Source organism: Dysidea avara, chromosome 6 (assembly GCF_963678975.1).
Source record: "Dysidea avara chromosome 6, odDysAvar1.4, whole genome shotgun sequence".
NCBI classification, from domain to species: domain Eukaryota; kingdom Metazoa; phylum Porifera; class Demospongiae; order Dictyoceratida; family Dysideidae; genus Dysidea; species Dysidea avara.
In genome coordinates, this window is record NC_089277.1 from 29,971,160 (window position 1) to 29,991,541 (window position 20,382).

Sequence of the window (20,382 nt, forward strand, 5' to 3'; positions counted from 1 at the left end):
AACTATTATACCGCTATTGTATAACTTTGTATTACTACGATAAAAACAAACTACTATACTACTATTGTATAGTTTTGTATTATTACAAAAAAACTATTATACCGCTATTATATAGCTTTGAAAAAAAACTATTTGTATAGCTTTGTATTACTACAAAAAAAACTATTTCCCTACTTTTAAAAAATCAGAAATCAGAAAATACTTGAAGCCTGGAATTGCCACAGTCAGCTACATAAATACTGCCACAGGGGCTGATAGCAATGCCACAGGGATTTTTTAGTTCACCTACTCCAGAACCAGTTACTCCAAAACAATGCACACAGTTTTTATTCTTGTCAAAGACCAATCCACGATGTTCTGAAAAATCAGTTGCAAGTGCAAATCCATAAAAGTCAGTGGTTAGACAACGAATGCTATATGCCCGACCTCTACATCTGCTACCAAATTTGCTAACATAAACTCCATCCAATTTAAATACATGCACAAAATGATTTATACTATCAGCAACAAATACTTCATTGCGTGTATTGACTGCCACATTCCAGCTTTTCTGATCCAAACGTGAGACAAAAAAAGCCATTGGTCAGAAAAACAGAGATACATTTATTATTACTGTCAACGACGTAAAGTCTCTCATTGTGTACTGCAATAGCCACTGGACCGAATTCTTCATTGCCAGCTGCTTCTTTACCAAATTGTTGTAGGTACATAAAATTGTGATCAAACTTTTGGATTCTGTGGTTGTTGAAATCAGCAATGTACAACTGGTCGTGGCTATCAAAAGCAACTCCTTGTGGACCATCAAAATGGCTATCTTCACTTCCGTGGCTACCCAACTCTTTGACAAAGATATCTTGGTTATCAAATATGTATACGCAATGCTTGGAGATATCACTTACTGCATACACGCCTGTGTAATTATTGAAAGCAATTCCCCATGGCTTATCCATCTTCTTGTCAATGCCTATTGTCCTGTTTCCTTTACTCAATTCACTGTAACTTTTATGCACTATGAAGGGAGCCTTCTGGATTGTTTGTTCATCAATGCATAGAATCAGTTTAAATTTGCCTTCTTGCAGTGCCACAAAGGAGGCAATGTAACTTCCATCATTTTTGTCTATAATTTGTACAGGGATAGATTTCTTTATGGTACTTTCCAGTTTAACTAATACTGTGGTACCACCCCTAATGCAACGACTATTGCAGCTGTCTCTAGTGACAATTACAAACTGTATTTTTTGGCCTTTCACTGCATACCCCGGAATAAACAATATCTTAGTACAATTCGGAGCTACATTTGCTGTTGACTGTAATTTGCCAAATTGTGGAAAATTTGAATTCTGAAAGGTAAACTCCATTGAGTCTGTTTCTGTGGGCTCTAAGTTCAGTCCTCCATATCTGCTGTGCAACTGTAGCATTTGATCTGAGAGCTGGTTTTTTGCAGATAAAAATTCTTGATCAGAGCTGCTTTCTGCAGCAACAGTGAGTTCCTTCATTCTTAACATCTCCATCTTCCCAGATTCTAAATCTTCCAATTGAACCGATCCTAACTTTTTCTTAAAATATAGGACATCTGCTAGACGCAGCTTTATTTCTTTTTTCTGCTCCATCAACCTTTGAAACAGTCTATCATAATATTCATCAATTCTTTTGTCTAATTCAGTGCCTTTCTGTGTGATCGTTTCTTGCATATCATTAACATTTCTTTGAACTGCATGGATATCAGAAATCATTTCATCTAGAGAAGCTGAAAGTGTTTTCAAAAGTTTTCTGGCATTGCCTACGACCTCTTTCACAGCATCATGTTTATGTCCAGCATGGTCCTTTACTGAACAATAAACACAGATCAATTCTCTACATGTTTCACAGTAGAAAAGAAGGTCTATGTCATGTTTCTGACACAAAAGAACTTTCACAGTGTTGAGCTGTATGGAATTATCACTCTTAGATCTCAGTTCAGTTAACAACTGGACACCATGGTCACGATATCTTTTGCTACGTTGGTGGGACTCACTACAAATATTACAAAAGAAGAAATTGCATTCAGGACAGTACGCTACAACAGTCTCCTCATCACATTCATCACACTTCACTTCTACTTCATCCTTCACTTTAAGTTTAAGAATTACTCCATTTACCAAACGAGCAATGAAGAAATTTTTTGGTAGATCATTAACTCCTCCTTCAGACAGAGTAGCCTCATCCGTACACTCTGGACACACAATCTTGTATCCCACTTGGATTTTCTCCAAACATGCTTGACAGTAGTAGTGTTGACATGGTAAATACTTGGGTTTATTGTACAATTGGTTACAGACTGGACAAGTCAAGTTATCTAGGCCCACCTCTTTTTCTTTTGATGGCTCTCCTGCCATGAATGTTCACCTAACAAAATAGCATCACATGTTAATATGACAAAATGGTTTATTCTGTATAATTATATGTTCCACTTTAGCATGGGCATTCAAGGTCACTGCTCAAGGTTTTATAACTCACATATTCCCTGAGTAATGTCTTCATATTGCCTGGGAAATATCAATGCAGTTTGTTCATGGCTTTGATGCCTAACCAGTTCAAAGATATGTTACATTTTGACTCTTTACATTAAGTGATACAAAGTGTTTGATTGTGGGTTTGGGTTTACAGATTCTCAGACTATAGGCTCAATGTAGTTGCTAAGTTTTATATCACTACTCGGTAAAATTACTGTTTGGGCAATACGTGGATGCGTATTTCTACCCACCACATGTCAGCCATTGAGCAGACCACGGAATAACACAAAGAGGACAATTTATATAGATTTAAATAGGTGAGTCCTAAGTACTTACCTTAATGTATTTAAATTCAACTTACTATCTCAATTAGTACAAAATGGTAAAACTAAAAACTAGATACCACAACTGCTGGGATTGTGTGTAAAGCATAATGATGTAATCGATCATCAGATCAACAGTAGTGTTCTATTGAGGGTTTTTTGATAAGAATTGTAGTCACGATTCTAAGGCCCAACGCAAATGGACTCATTCATCAATACAAGAACCTCTTTTGCAGTTTTGAAGACAGCATGGAAAACCACATTAATTTCTACACCTGATGGTGGTTGTCTGCTGCTTCTAGGTGTAATGATTGGCGAGTTATGAGCTGCTGAAGTCGAAAGCTGAAGTCGAAAGCGCCTGGTAAAAAAAGTTTTTTAGAAGCATACAAGCAGGTGCTTGTTTCTATGGAAAAACAACACTAAAACAAGCGTTAGGATCACCTGGATAGTGTTTGCTTGTTGGTCCATTAAATCTCTAGTAGCTAGCCTTTATCTTTGACGAGAACCACGGGGAAACTCTACTACAAAGCTTTGCCAGTCAGTTCTGAATGGTTTTCAAGTACAGACTCACTTTTACCAGCCATGAAAAGCGTTGTTCAGCAAAATCTTAAACTTTGCGGCTCTATAACTCACTCATCCTTTACCCTATTCACAGCAGACAACCACGAAGCGAAAGAGAAATTAATGTAGTTTCGTTCTATGTACAGAGAATTGGAACATACCGTATACTTTGTAAGTAACATTTAACCATCGATTATCATCGTTTTCTCAATGGCTTCAATACATTTTTATGGGCATCCACAGTTGTTAAAAAATTACGTCATACGCAATTAACACTAATTGCATTTAAATGAACTGGTCTATTGACATAAAACTGTTGTCCCACTATAGGGCATTGGACGATTGTTTTGCTGTAACTTTCTATGCTATGTCAAATCCCCACGTTGCAACTGTGGCCAACAGTGATGAGGATTTGACACGATAGGTTTGCACTGCATTTGACATTCGGCTGCGTCAAATCCCCATATATGCCCGAGCGGGGGGTAGTGGGGTAATACATTGAAGTGCATTACCACTCACATTTATACCATACATAACCTAGTTCATTACAATCTGGGAGAAACGAGAATTTCTAATGCATGTTTGTTTGTTGCCTGGAAACACCAGCCCGCACCTTAAGACACATTAGCTAAATCAACATTCCACTGACAATAAACTTTGAACACACCTTCGAATGCCTGTGTAGCACCTCGCGTCAGTAGCAAAATTGAAATGGGTTTCGTTACTTATGCTTTCACATCATTTGATGCTCCCTACGTAAAATTACGTAACAACACTGCGCTATAGGCGCTTTTATAAAATAATTATTAAGCACACTGACATGCTTTACAGCTTTATCAAACCATAATGATCAAACCTCGATTCTGGGGAGAGGTGACAGCAGCCAGTGGCCTGTGATGACGTGCTACTAAGGGGTCTGCCAGGATAACAGAGGTGAGTTATGTATGCATCAGTATGTATCACATTACCACCAAGATCAGCACTGTTTGCCTGGTTGTAATGCTTTATGCTACAATGCTATGAACAGAATTCTTAACATAGATATGGTGATAATTTCCTTTAGTCCAGATATATTTCAACTTGCCTTGGTCAATTATAGTAGAGGGGCAGAGGCTTAGATTGTCCCATGCAGTTACAGTGGTGTTGGTAGTTGAACTAGACCTACAGAATCCCCCCCTTCCCCTTAGAATTTCCTGTGAGCATAACTACGTAGCTAATGGATAATACTGTAGTACAATTTCTGAAACAATATTAACTAAATTTACAACAGGAAAATTTTGACAAAAGTAAAATTTGACAAATCGGTTAAATTTTAATTTGTCCAATAAGCACCTCAAAAGTCAGTGTTTATTTTTCAAATTTTAATTCGTCAAAGCTGATTAATAATATTGCAAATTCTTCAAATTTTTCTTTTGTCAGTACTTCCTGTTGTATCTGTAAAACTTTGTTAAATATCTGCGTACCTAATCATCTGTGCAGCACTGTCTGCCTTTCATTTGTGACAGTTAGCTATAGTGTGTGGGTCATGCCATTCTACAGGTGTATGTTATATATTACTCCACCATTACTGAAGCTCAAAGCAGCCACTGAAATCAATTTATTGTCATGCATAGTGCTGTATAGGTTGAGTAGCTGTATTAAACACCTTAAATTAATTTTTAATATTTCATTGAATTAGTTAATACAGAAATATTGGCATTGAATTACATTTGCAATCTTTGCTGATAGTACAGTCTCGTGCAAGGTATTGTACCCTGCCCCATGTTGTGCGTGCAGATAGCCTTTATTATTTTATACAATTAGGCACGAGCAGCTGTAACAGTTACTTCATAACATAAACACAATGGGCTGCTTATGTTGGGACTGGTGGGATACAAGGAATTGGGGGATTCACCCATTCACCATAGGGACCTGCAATATATTAGTACAGACTGTCCCAATATTCAATGAGATTAAGTAAACCCAAGAGGGTTATCATTTCTGCCTTTTGTTATCCAGTGTGTGCAAGCTCAACTCTTGCTCGTGATTAGATATAATTGAATCACTCCAGTCTAACAGTTAAATTTCAAGTACATTTACTGCAAAATGGTGTTACACTGCACACAATCAGTAGGGTCTGAGTTAAAAGACAAACCAAGTGAATCGCCTCAGTTGGTAGGCATCAAATCATCCTCCATAATCAGTAGCAAACAAATCAAGGTACAGCAACATGCATGTGTGTGCCTTCAAAATACCAGCTATACTGTTACAGTATGTAGTAAATTGAAATTGTTTACAAGAACTTTGTCCTGTACGCTGTCATTGTAAGGTACACCCACAGAATGTGGACTATGTTAGCGTGTCCAAGTGTGAAGTAATTTATTTAGCTGGTCTGCACTATATTGAACAGCGACAATTCAGCACATGCACTATTCTCTTTCCCTACATCAGGACCCTTTCCCCCTTCACTAAAGGCTTGAAACATGCTATTACTATGTAAAGCTGCTCCTGTACAACTGTAACTACTCTATTTATTAGACTGAAATGTTGTTTAAAAATCCATTGCTTTCGTATCATGTACAGCACAGAGTGTTTTGCACTGCTAGGGACATTAAGTACGTATAGGCTTCAAATGAAGTGATCCAATTCATGTGTGGTAACCCAGGGGTTTAAATCAAAGGTAAAGTGCAGTTGTGATTCTGTGTACAGTGAATATGTATGGGTTTGTTGGAGAGTCAACTACGGAAAAGTTGTGAATAATACTTAATGATGAAATCGTACTTAGAACAAGTAATGTCCCCTCTGTTGGAGAAGCGACAAGTTCCTGGTGATAACGATCTGACTGAGTGTACAAATGATAATTATGAAGTTATAGATAATGACACTCTTGAACTGTCTAAACTTACATGAACATTATTGTTAGTGTCTGTATTGATTATGCATTCCCCCTCCCCCACTGGATGCATCAATAATTACTGACTGTCCAGTATAATAAAACATAATGGTTTGGTTCCAAATTCAGAAAAGGAGACCAAATGGTGTATTTCCTAGTACATATAAAACAGTGAAATTGTCGGACCACATAGGACATTTGAAATAAAAGCTTCAGGGTGTTTTAGCAGGTCAAGCATTACTACGAATAAGCCACATTCCATTCATAAATTATTAGGACTACCATCTGAATGTAATAGAGGTAACATACATGTTCTGTTACAGAAAGAAGTTATGGTAATATCGGATCTACTATAAAGATGTGATAACAAAGGGTTAGTTATTTGTAAATAAGAAGATGTGATATTTAAACAACAATAATATGATCAGTTACAGCATGTACATAAAACTTGGAACAAAAAGTTATTGAGCAAGGTACCACAGTCTAGCATCACATTATTACAAATGCTGCAGCTCTTCAGCAAAAAAGTCACTCTTGATGATAGGGTTCTATGTACAATATGAGGAGATACTGGCCAATTTCACCTGCTGTGCGAGTAGTCACGACTGACCCACAATTAGACGATGACATCATTGCTACCTGCATTAACTTACTATTGTATTTCATTTTACAAAGTATGTCTAAAAAAACTTTTTACAAAATGAAATTTGTATTAGGAGAACAGCAGAATTCTACATGGAAAGTCACTACTCAATGGCGGATCCAGGATGGGGCATTTGGGGCAAATGCCCCCCTCCCCTCGTGGTGGAGCCAGCCATACTTCTGATTAAAATAGTTAGCTACTAAACTTTGTCAGTCCAAGATCAGTTTCTAAATTCATGAAAATATGCACATTTTACTAGCATTTATTACAAATCCACTTGAAACCAAAGCGAACCAAAGCCAAAATAGCTTTGAAATTGTTACCCAGCACCTTCGTGCGTGCTAAGCGCCACTAAAATAATTATCGTGTTGCTGTTGTTTAAGACATAGAGAACCTTTAAACAGCTTTTAAGACTTCACAACCACCTGAAAAAATCAAAATGGCAAAATTAACAGTGAGACACTACTAAGAGGTGATTATTTGCTGCTTCAAAAGTGCAGCTACTAACAAGAGAATCTGGCTCTGCCCAACCATCTACAACTTGGCCTGTTTGTGCCCCTCCCCTTGCCAACTCCTGGATCCGCCCCTGCTACTGTCATCAAAATGAAGAAGTGAATACATACATAGCTACAGAAAGAAACTCAGTCATTACTGATGACATTACTGATGTGCATAACATGCGTATGTGGGTAAAACCAGTGGGTTTTTCCCTGAATCATCTTGGTGTTGGATGATTCAAAATTTTTACGTTTTGATTTTTTGTTGCTAGCCCTCACTCTTCATTGTTGTATTTAGTCTTTCATTATATTCTATTCACTTATGAATGGTTTTCAGGTGGTAGTACTCCTGGACTTATGTATGGTTATTGTCTTGTATCTATGGTTACTAAGTATGTTGTTGGTTGTTTGGCAACAATGATAGATAGCCTGCTACCGTTGCTAGTGGTGCAAAACCCAGATGTTATAGATTACAATGGGCAAACAGGGTGTGGATTATTTGGAGTATGGTGGAGGGGGGTTAGACTGTGACTTCAGAATCACCTGTTTAATTGTAGTGCTAGGCTTATAAAACAAAACACTAGGGGTATCACGTATCACTTACTAAGTCAATCTCAATCTGTGATTGTGGTCAAACTCACAGTCAACAGTCAAGACTACAAAATATCACTACAGTGGGAGATGGGAAGAAGTGTTAAAACTCATGCACAGTTACCTATAAATAAATATTAAAACTTACAAGATAGAAAAACTTAAAATGTTTCAAAGCTCTGTAACAATTTCAATGATGTATCTTTCACAGCTGTAGGTCAGGGGGGTAGGACAAGATCATGTGCACTACAAAGCACTAACAAAAATATTTTATTAAACCGTAGTCATACTACCTGTTAAAGTAATAGATCATACAACAACGATTGTATTGTAATCATTGATGCCTACTGTTACTGTTGATGTGAAAGTCATGAGACAAAGTGGCAGTAAAGAGGGATTTCTAGGGGTCTGGGCATACTCCCCAAGGAAACTTTCTGAAACGTAAGTGTGCCAAGATTGAACCTGGAAATGATTTTAGAGAATGATTGAGATCTGGAAATAATTAGCAAGCTGAAGGGACAAAATAACTACGTATATAATTATGTGCATGGAAGCATTGCATTGATTTGATGAATGTATTGATTTTCAGGTTATTTTATTTTATAGTGAACTGTAAGAAAGAAATTAAAACTAGTAAGGTAATTTTTAATCAGAGTAGTAGACCATGAAATAGAAAATGGCTATCTCAAGATGCATCTTTAGACTTTTAGTCAAATCCCTGTGGTAAATTGTAAAAGAGTTAAGAGGTACAATATGTAAGTATGCTTTCCTGTGGTAAACCTGGCTATTTTGTCTAAATTTTAGAACTAGCCAAAAGTCATTTACAACTAGCTTTTTGGCCACAACTAGCCCCCCTTTTAGCCTTTGCCATAACAGCAGCATCTTTCCAATCATGAATCACACCATTGCAAGCAACAAACTAAATAGAGCAAAATATGTATCAAGCCCCTTCCTCTACTTTTGTACAGGGTCTATTCAGTTCACTTTAAGTACTTGTGCAACATTATTACGCATTCACGTGGTCTTGTCCTACTCCCCCGGTTATTATATAGGTAGCATGTATTAAGAAATATCTATAGACTGTTGGAAGCACAGGACTGGTGTGTATTGGTAAATGTATATAATAAACCTAAATAGTTTCAACACTTAAAGTAACAATGAAGGTGTACGGATTTATATCTAGCTGGCTCACATGGCCAGACAGCAGCTTTCTTGGTTTACTATAGCTAGTTATACAAACTTTTAAAATTGCTAAATGGCCGCATTGGGTGTGGCCAGGGATGAAAACCTAACAATTAAGCCTAATTAAAACAGCAGACAAAATTTCAGGAAGATCCATTCAAGTCAGGTCAAAAGCTGTAAGCCAAAGGCTAAGGTAAATTTTGTCTTTGACGCAGATCATCCAATAGTGAGTGCTTGTGTGACACCCCAGTGAAACAAACATACACTAGGTCCCTATTAAAAGATGGTCACCAGTAGGTTGAAATATCCCTGAAGTAAATTATCACCATGCTTGTACTAAGAATTCTGTTCATAGCATTTTTAAAACAGTACACTCAAGGATAATGGAAGGTAACAGTCGTGATGTGACACATAATGCATACATACCTCTATTATCCTGTCATACATCATCTTCAGTCATCACAAGACTGGCTGCTGTCACCTATCCCCAGTATCGAGTTTGATGTGTCTCAGTGCTTTATCGATGTACCTATAATGTAGTGTTGTGTTGTTACATAATTGTATGTAGGGGTGCATCAAACAATGTGAAAGTAACAAAAACTGTTTCAGAAATTGTAAGATATGAAGTGAGTTTCAGACCCTTGGGAAGGAGGCTACAGTATTATCCATTAGCTACATAGTTATGCTATTCTTCTAGTTGAAAATACTTCAACTACGAACACTGCTGCAAAACTATCAACACCACTGCAACTGCATGGGACAATCTAAGCCTTTGCCCCTACTATAATTGACCAAGGCAGGTTGAAATATATCTGGACTGAAGGAAATTGTTACCATGTCTATGTTAAGAGTTCTGTTCATAGCATTAATACCGGTATTGTAGCATAAAACATTACAACCAGGCATAAAGTAACAGTGGTGATCTTGGTGGTGATGTGATACATACTGCTGCATACATTACTTACCTCTGTTATTCTGGCAGACCCCTTAGTCACAGAACACTGGCTGCTATCACCTCTCCCCATTAGATTCGATGTGAAAGTAACGAAACCCATTGACACTGTAGCTGGTAGCTGGCGCTAGCGCTTAAGTAATTTAGGGCGGAACAGAAGGCGGAGCCAGGTAGACCTCGAAGCAGACATGGCGAATTTAACGGATGAGGAACTGTATGCTTTATTTTATCCTAACGGTACGATGATCGATGATGATGATGAAGAGTAAGCGTGTTACACATTTTCAGACTGTACACTTTAGATCAATAGGATCGGCCCAGTGAATTTCCGTTTGCGCAGATAACTTACTGAGGCGTTTTGCGCCCTCTACTATCTATGGTTTACGACTATAATATATCTTAAGTGACTGTACATGTCTCATTGTATTTAAAACTGCAAGCACCTACAGCTGCAATGAAACCCCAGTCCCACCCTTCCACCCATCTCATGACCGTTTTGTCAAATTAAGCCATAGCTAGCTATTTGCATACGAAATTTTCGCCATGAGTTGCTAGTGCTGAGAATTTGTGATAAAAGTGCATTACTGCACATTAGACTGTTAAAATCTACTAGCATGGTAGTACTGAAAAAGCAGCACTTTGGGTAGTTGCTATTTTTATGTGCATTGAAATATATGGACTTATTATTTAATACAAACACTTGACTCACCGGCACACCCAGATTAAATTTCACACCAACTCAAGGTGGTGTCATGTAGGTATGCACTGTAGGTAAATCTGAAACTGTGGTCGAAGTCTTGACCCACCAAAACTTTTGCTGTGACCTTTGACTAAGAGCATGACCTGTGACTTTGCAATGATGATTTCAGTACTTTTTGATTGTGGGTTGGAAATTTTTGCCCTTGATGGTTGACTTGGCAGAAATTTGGTGTCCTTGACCCTTGACTTAGAGTTTGACCACGGTCGCAGATCAAGCAGTGAGTGCCTGTGTGTCACCCCCTTGCCAATTTGCAGCAAATAGAATGCTTTAAATAATGCAAACTGTGAAAATGATGATTTCCCCATATGCGACTTGGAATTGTTGGAATAAGTTGTGTGCAACTGTCAATATGGGAGTTATTACATATCATCGGACCTTGGTATATAAAAACAAGCATTTCCTTGTGATGAAACTGTATTGAACAAAAGAAAGCTGAAGGTTAGTTCTGTCCATGTTAAGCAGAAAACTCCAGCGTTATGAAAACAAAATGTATTTAAAAATTGATACACGCATAATTTTATTTTTGCAGTAAATTTGAAAAAAGTTTTGATACGAAATGTGGGTATAATAAAAAAGCTAAACTTATCCTAAGCTATATATTATAATAGCTACAGGGTACGTGGCTAGATTTAGTCTGTAGAGCTAAGAACCAGTCAATGTTACTCCCCACATATCTTAGGTCAGGTACACCTATAATTTTCTGCCACATGGGACAACAAGAAGTTACAAATCCCATACTATTTGTGACGAGATTTTGGATAGCCAATTGCAACCTCAATGTAACACAGGAAGATGTTAGAACTTCACAATTCACTGTGCTATGTAGTTGCACTGGATACAAAGTACTAACTAATGATTGATACTGTAGTTTAAAATGTGTTATTGTCATAATAAATTGTTGTAAGATGTGCATTATTCAGCTTTTCACAAGATATTATGGCGTAGGAATGCAGTGAGTGGTTATCTCCACAACTGTAGTAGTTTGCTTTGTATATGTGACTGGATTTGAGATAACTTGGTTTCCACACACAAACTCAAGTTTTAGCAGGAATGGATGAATGGTCTAATATACTAGTCTGTCATATTCCACTCTGCCTTTTCTTCAGAACTGATGAGTCTGACTTCTGCAGCAGCTTTTATCAGACCCTATGAAAGCAGTTTGACACCATTCAATGGCCATGGCTTTGTTGCAATGAGAGCTCGCCATTTGTGTTCTCCTTCATTTTTAGTTTGTGGAGGATCCATGGAAAGCTCAAATCGGTCCTCTGGATTCCACTCGTCTTCCTGTTCCATTTCATATGTAAGCCCACCCACTGCCCTTATTACTACCATCTGTGATATTTATAGAGCTGCCAAAACAAGGCATATTTTGGCATCGTAGAAATTAAACAGTGACAACTAATAAACAGATGAATAATTGGTACGAATTTGTTTGCACAGTTCTAAACACTGTGAAGTTACTGTACACAGTTATTATTTAAAATTGCTATATCTCCAAAAAAAACTTTTGTGTTGAAGTGAAGTTTTATTAAATCCAGTCACATAATTTATACGTATAATTATTTGTATTTTGCTCCATGCCAGAGTGTACTACTCTATGAGAGAACTTTGGGTGACAAATCACCTACAAGTCCCTCCAGCTACACGACCTGGGTGGGGTGTGAGCATGACATTGATAAGTGCATAATGCTACCTACATACAGTACTTAATGCACTATGAAACCATGGACTCTACATCATTATAATCTGTTTTGTGTGGGCAGGGTAATTACATTTTGTTGGCCGCACAGACCATTGCTACAAAAGTAATACATTTGGTGCAATGCATTCATTACAAAAGCCAAAATGAAATCTAACAGTATTAAAATAATGTACTTACTGTAGATGTACCGATTATAGCAGTGGATTTTTTGCTGGCCAGCTGGCATATTCAGTGAGTTGACAAGGAGCTGTATGTACGTTTTGTACATATTAGTGATTTGTTATACAACATAATTATCAGCATGCTTTACAAGCTCCTAAACTCTATATAAGCAATAGCAAATCTATGTAACTGCAGTATTTGTTTGACACATCTTGTGATTGGCATCTCTTGTGATTGGCATCTCCGACTCCACTGTTTGTGTTTGTCCTTTATTAACTCTCTGCAAATTATTGAACTATAGTATACATACATGTGTCTTCTTTTTTCAGATACTAGTGTTGATTCTCTACGTTGCTCTGCAAAAGAGAGTCAGAAAGTGCCCTAATGTGTGCAGAGGATACTTTGGAGTCCCAATGTGGGTATTTTGTTGTAGTTGCTTATAAGTGGAAATACTTGTATAAACCGAATGGTACGGTGTTTGTACAACACAGAAAAGTACCATACATACAAAGCCTGCATGATTCATAACTCTAATAGAGCATACACTTGTTGAAATAACTGAACATTGATAAAATTGACTTAGATGATTGACCCTCCACTGCAGTATTGTAATGTTACATAAATTGTAGACCTGTCAACTTCATACATGAGACCAGAGACAGATGGGCGTACGCTGCTGTTTTTGGCATTTTATCCGGAGTATTTGTGAATTTAATATTTGGTGGTAGCTTAGTGCAACCTATGGGACGTGTGGACAGCATTCTCAGAGGTAAATGTGTATGCATGCTTTTACTACGTATCTATTGCACTTTTTCTACAGGGTTCATTCTTTTTATTACGATGATGATTATTCCTACTGCTGTCTTTGCACTTGTGGCATCCGTTCATGGGAAAATTTTAGTCCTTTCTCATGCAATTGGGTTGATCTATACTATTATAATGTAAGTACTACACACCTATAGCAGCACATTTGTATTGTAAATTTTATCTCTGTATATAGATTCACTGAGCAGATGTTAGCAATTACAGACTGTACTGCGGTTGTGAGCTCTGTCACTCCAAAGGTATGATACATATGTACTTATTATGCACTAGTGTAATTAAAAATTATTAGTTTATATTACAATGACAATGATACAATGTTACAATTGGCCTTGTAAGCATTCATTGTCATTGTCATTGTCATTGCATTATCATTGTCATTGACAATGGTACAAGGTTACAATGATAAATAGTTGTGCAACGAGAGATATGAATGATGGTTGCTATTAGCTATGTAGGAAAATCCCTACATTGGCACATTATCACAATCATTTAAAGGGACCCTCCATCGGCAATTTATTTACATCATGAAGCCATTTAAGTTTATGATGCAATGTTACTTAGTTGATGACGTAAAATTAACAAAGTAGTGGACGAATGTCTCTAAAATGTTTCTGTAATGTTGTACTTATACCGCTATGAAGGGATAGCGAGTTACAAAATGCTACACAACAACTTGAGCCATGTATTACAGCCAGTGGATGGTTGGGGAGTGACCATCGTGGTTAACAAAGCGCAACACAGCGATTGTTGTTGAGGCGTCTGTTTATTCGTGTGCCATACTGTTGTGCAGCTGGGAAAACATGCTACTATTCTCACCTGCCTAACCATAATGATTGATGTACAAGCCCAAATACTTGCCGTTTCTTGTCCACTTGCCATAAAAGTGCATATAATTACGGTTATGTAATATTTCACAGGATGTGAAATGATGCATGGTTGAATGGCTTCGATACTGATGGAGTGTCCCTTTAATGCCAAACTAGATTTCCCACATAACTACATTGTAATAGCTATCGTCATTCACATAACTATGTTGTTTCACTACTTTTTGTCTCTTGAAAATTTTCATTTTTAAATTTAATTTTTTTAACTGTGCTAGTTTGTTAACTTATTTGAGCATAGCTACATAAGATAATAGTATATTATAACTATGATATACAGGTTTGTACATGTGGCTTTGGCTGCTTTATTAGAGCATTTTGCTATGCCTGCATATCTTGAGTGAGCTATGCAATACGGGAATAATTTGCCATATTTTGTTTTCTGCAGTGAAAAATGTAGATGATTATAGCTAGATTGTGAAAGGGTGTGCTTGTATGATCTGATTGTGTAAGGGCGTGGCGGCATGTTCTAGGGGTGGAGTTGCTATGTGGCTAGATATCTACTTCTTACAGTAACATAAGTGCTTCAAAATAATTACGTTTTTTTAATTAAGGAAATTTTTGATAGGGAAAATACTTTCTTGGTATGGTTTCCTTGCATGTAGAAGAAGACAACCACCATGATTGAAGATAAAAAGAAGGGCAAGGTGCAGAGGGAAAAACTTGTCAGAATCTTCAAAGGCCATGCCAGATGTGAGTGGAACCTCAGTTGTCCGGACCCGGATTCTCAGTTAACCAAACTGCAGAAATGACTGTTCCATTATAGTAGTGACTGTTCTATTAGGGTAGTTGATAATACTGTGACTGAATCTACGAAAACCGTTCTTATCGCCCAAGACAGGAGGTTTGATTTTTTCACACAAACACAAAGCTTAATGAATACACTATCAAGTTTCATTGTCACAGTCAACCAGAGTAAAGTGGTCTGCTTTTGCTGGCTGCTTTTTTAAAGCACAGTGGTGAGCCGTACGAGTGGTCTGGGGTCTTGATGGAGCCCTGGCCAACCAGGATATGGCTGTGTGTAACTGTACAGCTCCATTGTGTTGGACAACGACCTGTGCTGTAAATTTCCTTTCATTTTAGCCAGTTCTGAGTCCTGGATGCCAATAACTTGGCCTAATTCATCCCAACACATTCCTTTTCAATTTTTGAACACCATTTTTCCCACTTTCCAGAGCCCCTGCCTCCCACCCTTTTTGCAGCTCGCCTGATACAGTCAATCTCGGTTTAAAATCTATCTAAAATGATGGGAAACTTGTTGTTGACTACTTCTTCAGTGGATGATCAGGAAGGTAAGAAATTGTTGTAAAACGTGAAAAATTTGGTATGCGTAGCTACCACCATTGGCCAGCTACAACACTGAATATTTAAAACCGACATTTCTCGATACTTTTAAATGGGCGGTTTTCCAGAGACAGTCATATATATATATATATATTTTTTAATTATCCTATTTTGAGGTTATTTATACAGTTTCACAGATGTGGACTTTTCACACTTATGGACCACCACTGGTCCCAAGGGGTACAGATAACTGAGGTTTCACTGTACTGCGGTGCAAAATGGTAGCTGTATGATGCTTCATTTATTTAGACTCTAGCCACAAAAAAGGGGTTTTGACATTATGAAATATGTGTCAGTGTAATTTTCTGCTGGATTGATGCTACATAGGTGCACTAAGACTCTTCTGTAACACTTAACATGCATAGGCGAGAAAACTGGACCACATAAGTGTGTCTTGCACAAAGCGCTGTTACTTTTGAAGCATTCATCCTATGGTTACACAATTTACATCATTTTACTTGTGATTTAACAAGGATTTAAATGATATCCAGGGTTTTTCCTTAACGCTAACCAGTGAGACCAAAACTAGCCATACAAATAATTTTTGGCAAGGAAACACGCAAACCCTTTACACATCTTTATGAAATGATCCATAATTCAATGCTGGTTAAACTTGCAACAAGTTGTGTTTGTTTCACCATAAATTTTTCTGTCAGGCCATAATATATATATATATATATGTGACCGGATTTCACATAACAAGGCTTCCACACACCCAAAATCAAACTTACGTTTTTACCAGAAATGGATTGCTGGCCGAATACACTATCATATTCCACACTGTACTTCCTTCAGGACTGGCAAGTCTGGTTTCTGTGGCAGCTTTCTTCCGACCCTGTCAAAGCCACGAGTGGGAGATTGGTGCCATTGAATGGCCATGGCTTTGTGATAATGGTGTGTAGTGAGCTGGGACTTCACAGAGAGCTCGCCAATAGTGTTCTCAGTCAATTTGGAGTGATTTGAGGGCCATGGAGGGCCATGGAGAGCCCAAACTTGGCCTCTGGATTCCAATCGTCTTCTTGCTTCATTTTATACCCCTATATTAAGCCCACCCACCGCCCACCGCCCTCCCACCCTATTACTATCACCTGTGATATTATTACCCGCTCGAGAAAAGCTGCCCAAAACAGGACTAATTTTGGGTATCAGAAATGTATACACCCACTCAGTGATAGCTAGTAAATAGATGCATACTTGGTGCAAATTGTGTTTGCACAGCTATAGGCACTGGGAAGTTATTACACAATGATTACTTAAAATCGCCATATCTCCTAACGAAGCTTTGTGCGTTGAAGCCAGGTTTTGTCAAATTCAGTCACATGATGTATATGTTCGCCTCGCACTATGGCACGCTTTCATAAATATGTATATCTTTTGGTATATATTTCGAATACCATGATATCTGTAGTATAATATGTTAATACAACTGTTACGGATATCTAGGAGGAGCGTTTCATCAACTGGTAGAGCGGAGACGATCCGAGCGCCAACACATGCCAAGTACCTTACTACTCACGTGGCCCAAACTCAAACCCACAATTACATACATACATGATACCTAACCTAACCTAGTACATAAATGAAAGTCATAACAGTAATCTAACTATATAGAGTCAGTCAATCCTCGACATCCTCCGGGGCCACGGATAGGGTGTTAGTCCAATTCTTAATATGTTCACGAGCCTTGGTAGCAGCACTTCTTGATACTCTTGGACAGCTAGTGTTGACATCATTTGAGACTTGAACATCACCATTGTCAGTAGAAGCAGTTTCATTGTTTGAACTTGCTGGAGTGGCTGCGATTTCACTAGCCGAGTTCACTTCAAGTGGATATAATTTTGCGATTGGTCTATTAGTCCTTCCAGCTTTAGTGTGAATCTTAGCTGACCTTGTGAGTCCATCTAAACCCTTGATCAACTCTTCAATAACTGCCAGCCGCCATCGGGCTCTTGGCACATCATTGTGCACTAGTACTATATCCCCAACTTTGACAGTTTGCTCCTTGACACCTCCACCTTTGTGAGCTTCTCTCAAGGCAGTTAAATATTCTCTCTTCCATCGAGTCTGAAAATGATGAAGTAATTGCTCTTGCCTCTGAGCCCTATCTCGGAGCCTAGTTCCTGTTGAATTGGTGGGATCAGCGAGTTCCTCATTCTCAGTAATAGCGTAGGGAAGAGTGGTGATGCGACGGCCATACAACAAGTGGGAGGGTGTCAAAGGTTAAAGGGTCAGTTATGTCAGCAGATTGGTAAGTTAAAGGTCGATCATTCAAAACAGCCTCAATCTCTACTACCAAGGTCTGCAACGACTCCAGAGTGATAAATGATCTACCAAGCACCTTCCTTGCAACAGTCTTTGTCATTCCAATCAGCTTCTCCCAAAACCCCCCATACCAAGGGGCTCGCTTTGGTATGAAATTCCATCTCACTCCTCTTGCACTCAAGGCCTCCACTAGTTCCCTTGAAATGAATAGTTTTCTTAATTCTTCTGCTGCTAATTCAAACGTTGAGGCATTATCCGATATCATTACTGAAGGTAATGATTTGCGTGAAACAAACCTACGGAATGCCTGCAAGAAGGTTTCAGTACTGAGATCTGTGACCACTTCAAGGTGTATTGCTCTGGAAAGGCCACATGTGAACAGGCATATGTATACCTTACTGTCACATCCAGAATTCTTCACATGAAGTGCTCCAGTAAAGTCCACACCCGTAATCTCAAATGGTCTACCTTCCTTCGTACGGGATTGTGGAAGTGGCGTTGATTCTGGTATTGGATAAGACTTTCCCAGTACCTTCAGACAAATTACACATTTCCTGAGCAGCCGTTTCACTAATTGTCTGCCTGAAGGGATCCAATACTGTTGTCTCAAGGCTACCACTGTATTAGAGACTCCAGTGTGTAATTGTTCCTGGTGAACTGCATAAACTATTAATCTTGTCAGAGGATGACTCTTAGGCATGAGATAGGGAAACTTGGTGTCAGAGCTTACAGGCGCATTATGTATCCTCCCGCCACAGCGTAAGTAGCCGAGCTCGTCGAGGAACAAACGCAATTGTCGTATAATAGGTATTCGCTTACCCTTGTTAGTCTGAAGGTGGTGTATTTCCTTATGAAAGGATGTGTGTTGACAAACATAGATCCATTGATGACGTGCTGTGTCAATCTCTGCAGTAGACAGTGGTCCTTTCTTGTGGTTGTTATGATGTTTGACATTGTGGATAAATCTGAGGACATACGCTGACACATGTAGTAGCCTTCGTAGGGTACTGTATTTTGACACTAGAACAATGTTATGGATACCTGGTATTGTGGTGCTTGAATGGGTTACCAGTGTGCAGGTATCTGCGACAAGTTCTTCAACTTGTAAATGCAAGACTTCACTGACATTCCAGGTGGGCCATTGGGATTCTTGAGTCAACTAGTCTGGGCCATAGTGCCATAGATCAGATGTTTTGAGGCACTGAGAAGATATCCCTCTTGTTAGGAGATCTGCTGGGTTGCATTCAGTAGGACAGTAATGCCAAGTGAAATTGGGTAACAACCTGTGAATCTCATTGACACGATTGGACACAAACTGTTGTAGTTTCTTCTTGCTGAATAACCAATGTAAGGTGATTTGGCTATCTGACCACATTGTAACATCAAAACTGAGATGGTGAAGAGACTTCAATACGAACTTGCAAAGGCGAGAACCAACAACAGCTGCCATTAACTCTAGTCTAGGGAGAGTCTGGCTCTTCATTGGGACTACTCTTGTCTTAGCCATGACAAAAGATGTTTGATCTCCCTCACAGATGTATATCACTGCTCCGTAAGCTTTCTTACTGGCATCGCAAAAAACATGTAACTTCTTAGGTGCATCACTCATAGGCGTTAGGTAGCACCTCGGGAGCAAAATGTCTGTGGTATCCTGTAGATGTTCAACAATCCTTTGCCAAGTGTCCACATGTTCCTGTTGTAAGGGTTCATCCCAACTTACACCACATCGCCACAACTCTTGCATCAATATTCTGGCTTGAATGGTTACAGGTGCAAGAAAACCAAGAGGGTCGTATATCTTGGATGATAGCTGAAGTACCCTTCTCTTTGTGATAGGTTGGTCCTTGAGGTGAAACTGTGTCGCAATATAACCAATGGTGTCTGTAGACATGTTCCACAAAAGACCCAACAGATTAACAATTGCGTTATTGTCTGCTGTGTCCTCTTTAGCAGAAAGTGTCCGTAATTCTGTGCAGTTCGATGCCCATGCTCTCAAGTTAAATTTGGCATCATTCATTATGGACCTTGACTCCTTGTAATACTGTATAGCTTGTAAAGTAGTCATACAACCAGAAATGATGTTATCAACATATAGATTATTCTTCATGTCATCTGCTACAGGAGTATTGTAGGAGGTAAGGTGACGGCAAAGGGTAGCATGGAGCATGAACGGGGAGCTTGTGGACCCAAACAATACAGTCTTAAAGCGGTACTCTACAAGTTCACTCTCTGGGTCAAGAGGTGAAGCTAGCCACAAAAAACAAGTATAGTTCCTGTCTTCTTTATCAAGGCGGACGTGTAGAAAGGCCTTTTCCAGATCAGTGGAGATCCCA

At 38.6% G+C, this 20,382-nt stretch overlaps 2 protein-coding genes and 1 long non-coding RNA gene across 8 annotated transcripts in view; 2 read left to right on the top strand and 1 right to left on the bottom strand.

Annotated features, from left to right (window-relative positions):
- LOC136257482 (E3 ubiquitin-protein ligase TRIM71-like) lies at nt 1–10,281 on the bottom strand. Of its 5 annotated transcripts, XR_010702024.1 has the most exons (4): nt 10,127–10,281; nt 9,588–9,690; nt 8,128–8,190; nt 6,257–8,057 (listed from the first exon to the last, which is right to left on the bottom strand). XR_010702024.1 is itself a non-coding variant. In XM_066050704.1 (3 exons), exon 3 carries the CDS (start codon nt 2,373–2,375, stop codon nt 516–518), a length of 1,860 nt encoding a protein of 619 aa, XP_065906776.1. In that variant the 5' UTR covers nt 2,376–2,385; nt 9,588–9,690; nt 10,127–10,281; the 3' UTR covers nt 1–515. The 5 variants fall into 5 exon arrangements, 2 of the variants coding, with proteins under 2 accessions (XP_065906776.1, XP_065906775.1); XM_066050704.1 differs by lacking the exons at nt 6,257–8,057; nt 8,128–8,190 and adding an exon at nt 1–2,385; XR_010702025.1 differs by lacking the exon at nt 8,128–8,190.
- Nucleotides 4,179–8,520, top strand: LOC136257483 (uncharacterized). Its single transcript, XR_010702026.1, has 3 exons — nt 4,179–4,309; nt 6,572–6,621; nt 6,677–8,520. It is a non-coding gene; the product is annotated as an uncharacterized lncRNA (long non-coding RNA).
- Nucleotides 10,229–20,382, top strand: part of LOC136257481 (stimulated by retinoic acid gene 6 protein-like) — a 23,245-nt gene continuing 13,091 nt past the window's right edge. The window contains exons 1-6 of one of the 2 annotated variants that reach the window (XM_066050701.1): nt 10,229–10,378; nt 12,758–12,806; nt 13,067–13,152; nt 13,367–13,506; nt 13,558–13,678; nt 13,738–13,801. In XM_066050701.1, coding sequence (XP_065906773.1) covers nt 10,302–10,378; nt 12,758–12,806; nt 13,067–13,152; nt 13,367–13,506; nt 13,558–13,678; nt 13,738–13,801 — 537 coding nt within the window. In that variant the 5' untranslated portion in view covers nt 10,229–10,301. The remainder of the gene's footprint in view (nt 10,379–12,757; nt 12,807–13,066; nt 13,153–13,366; nt 13,507–13,557; nt 13,679–13,737; nt 13,802–20,382) is intronic. The other variant, XM_066050702.1, reaches the window with a different exon arrangement.

What these genes read in the sequence shown, in the direction of transcription:
- LOC136257482 (XM_066050704.1), bottom strand. Translation starts at nt 2,375, where the DNA reads ATGGCAGGAGAGCCATCAAAAGAAAAAGAGGTGGGCCTAGATAACTTG.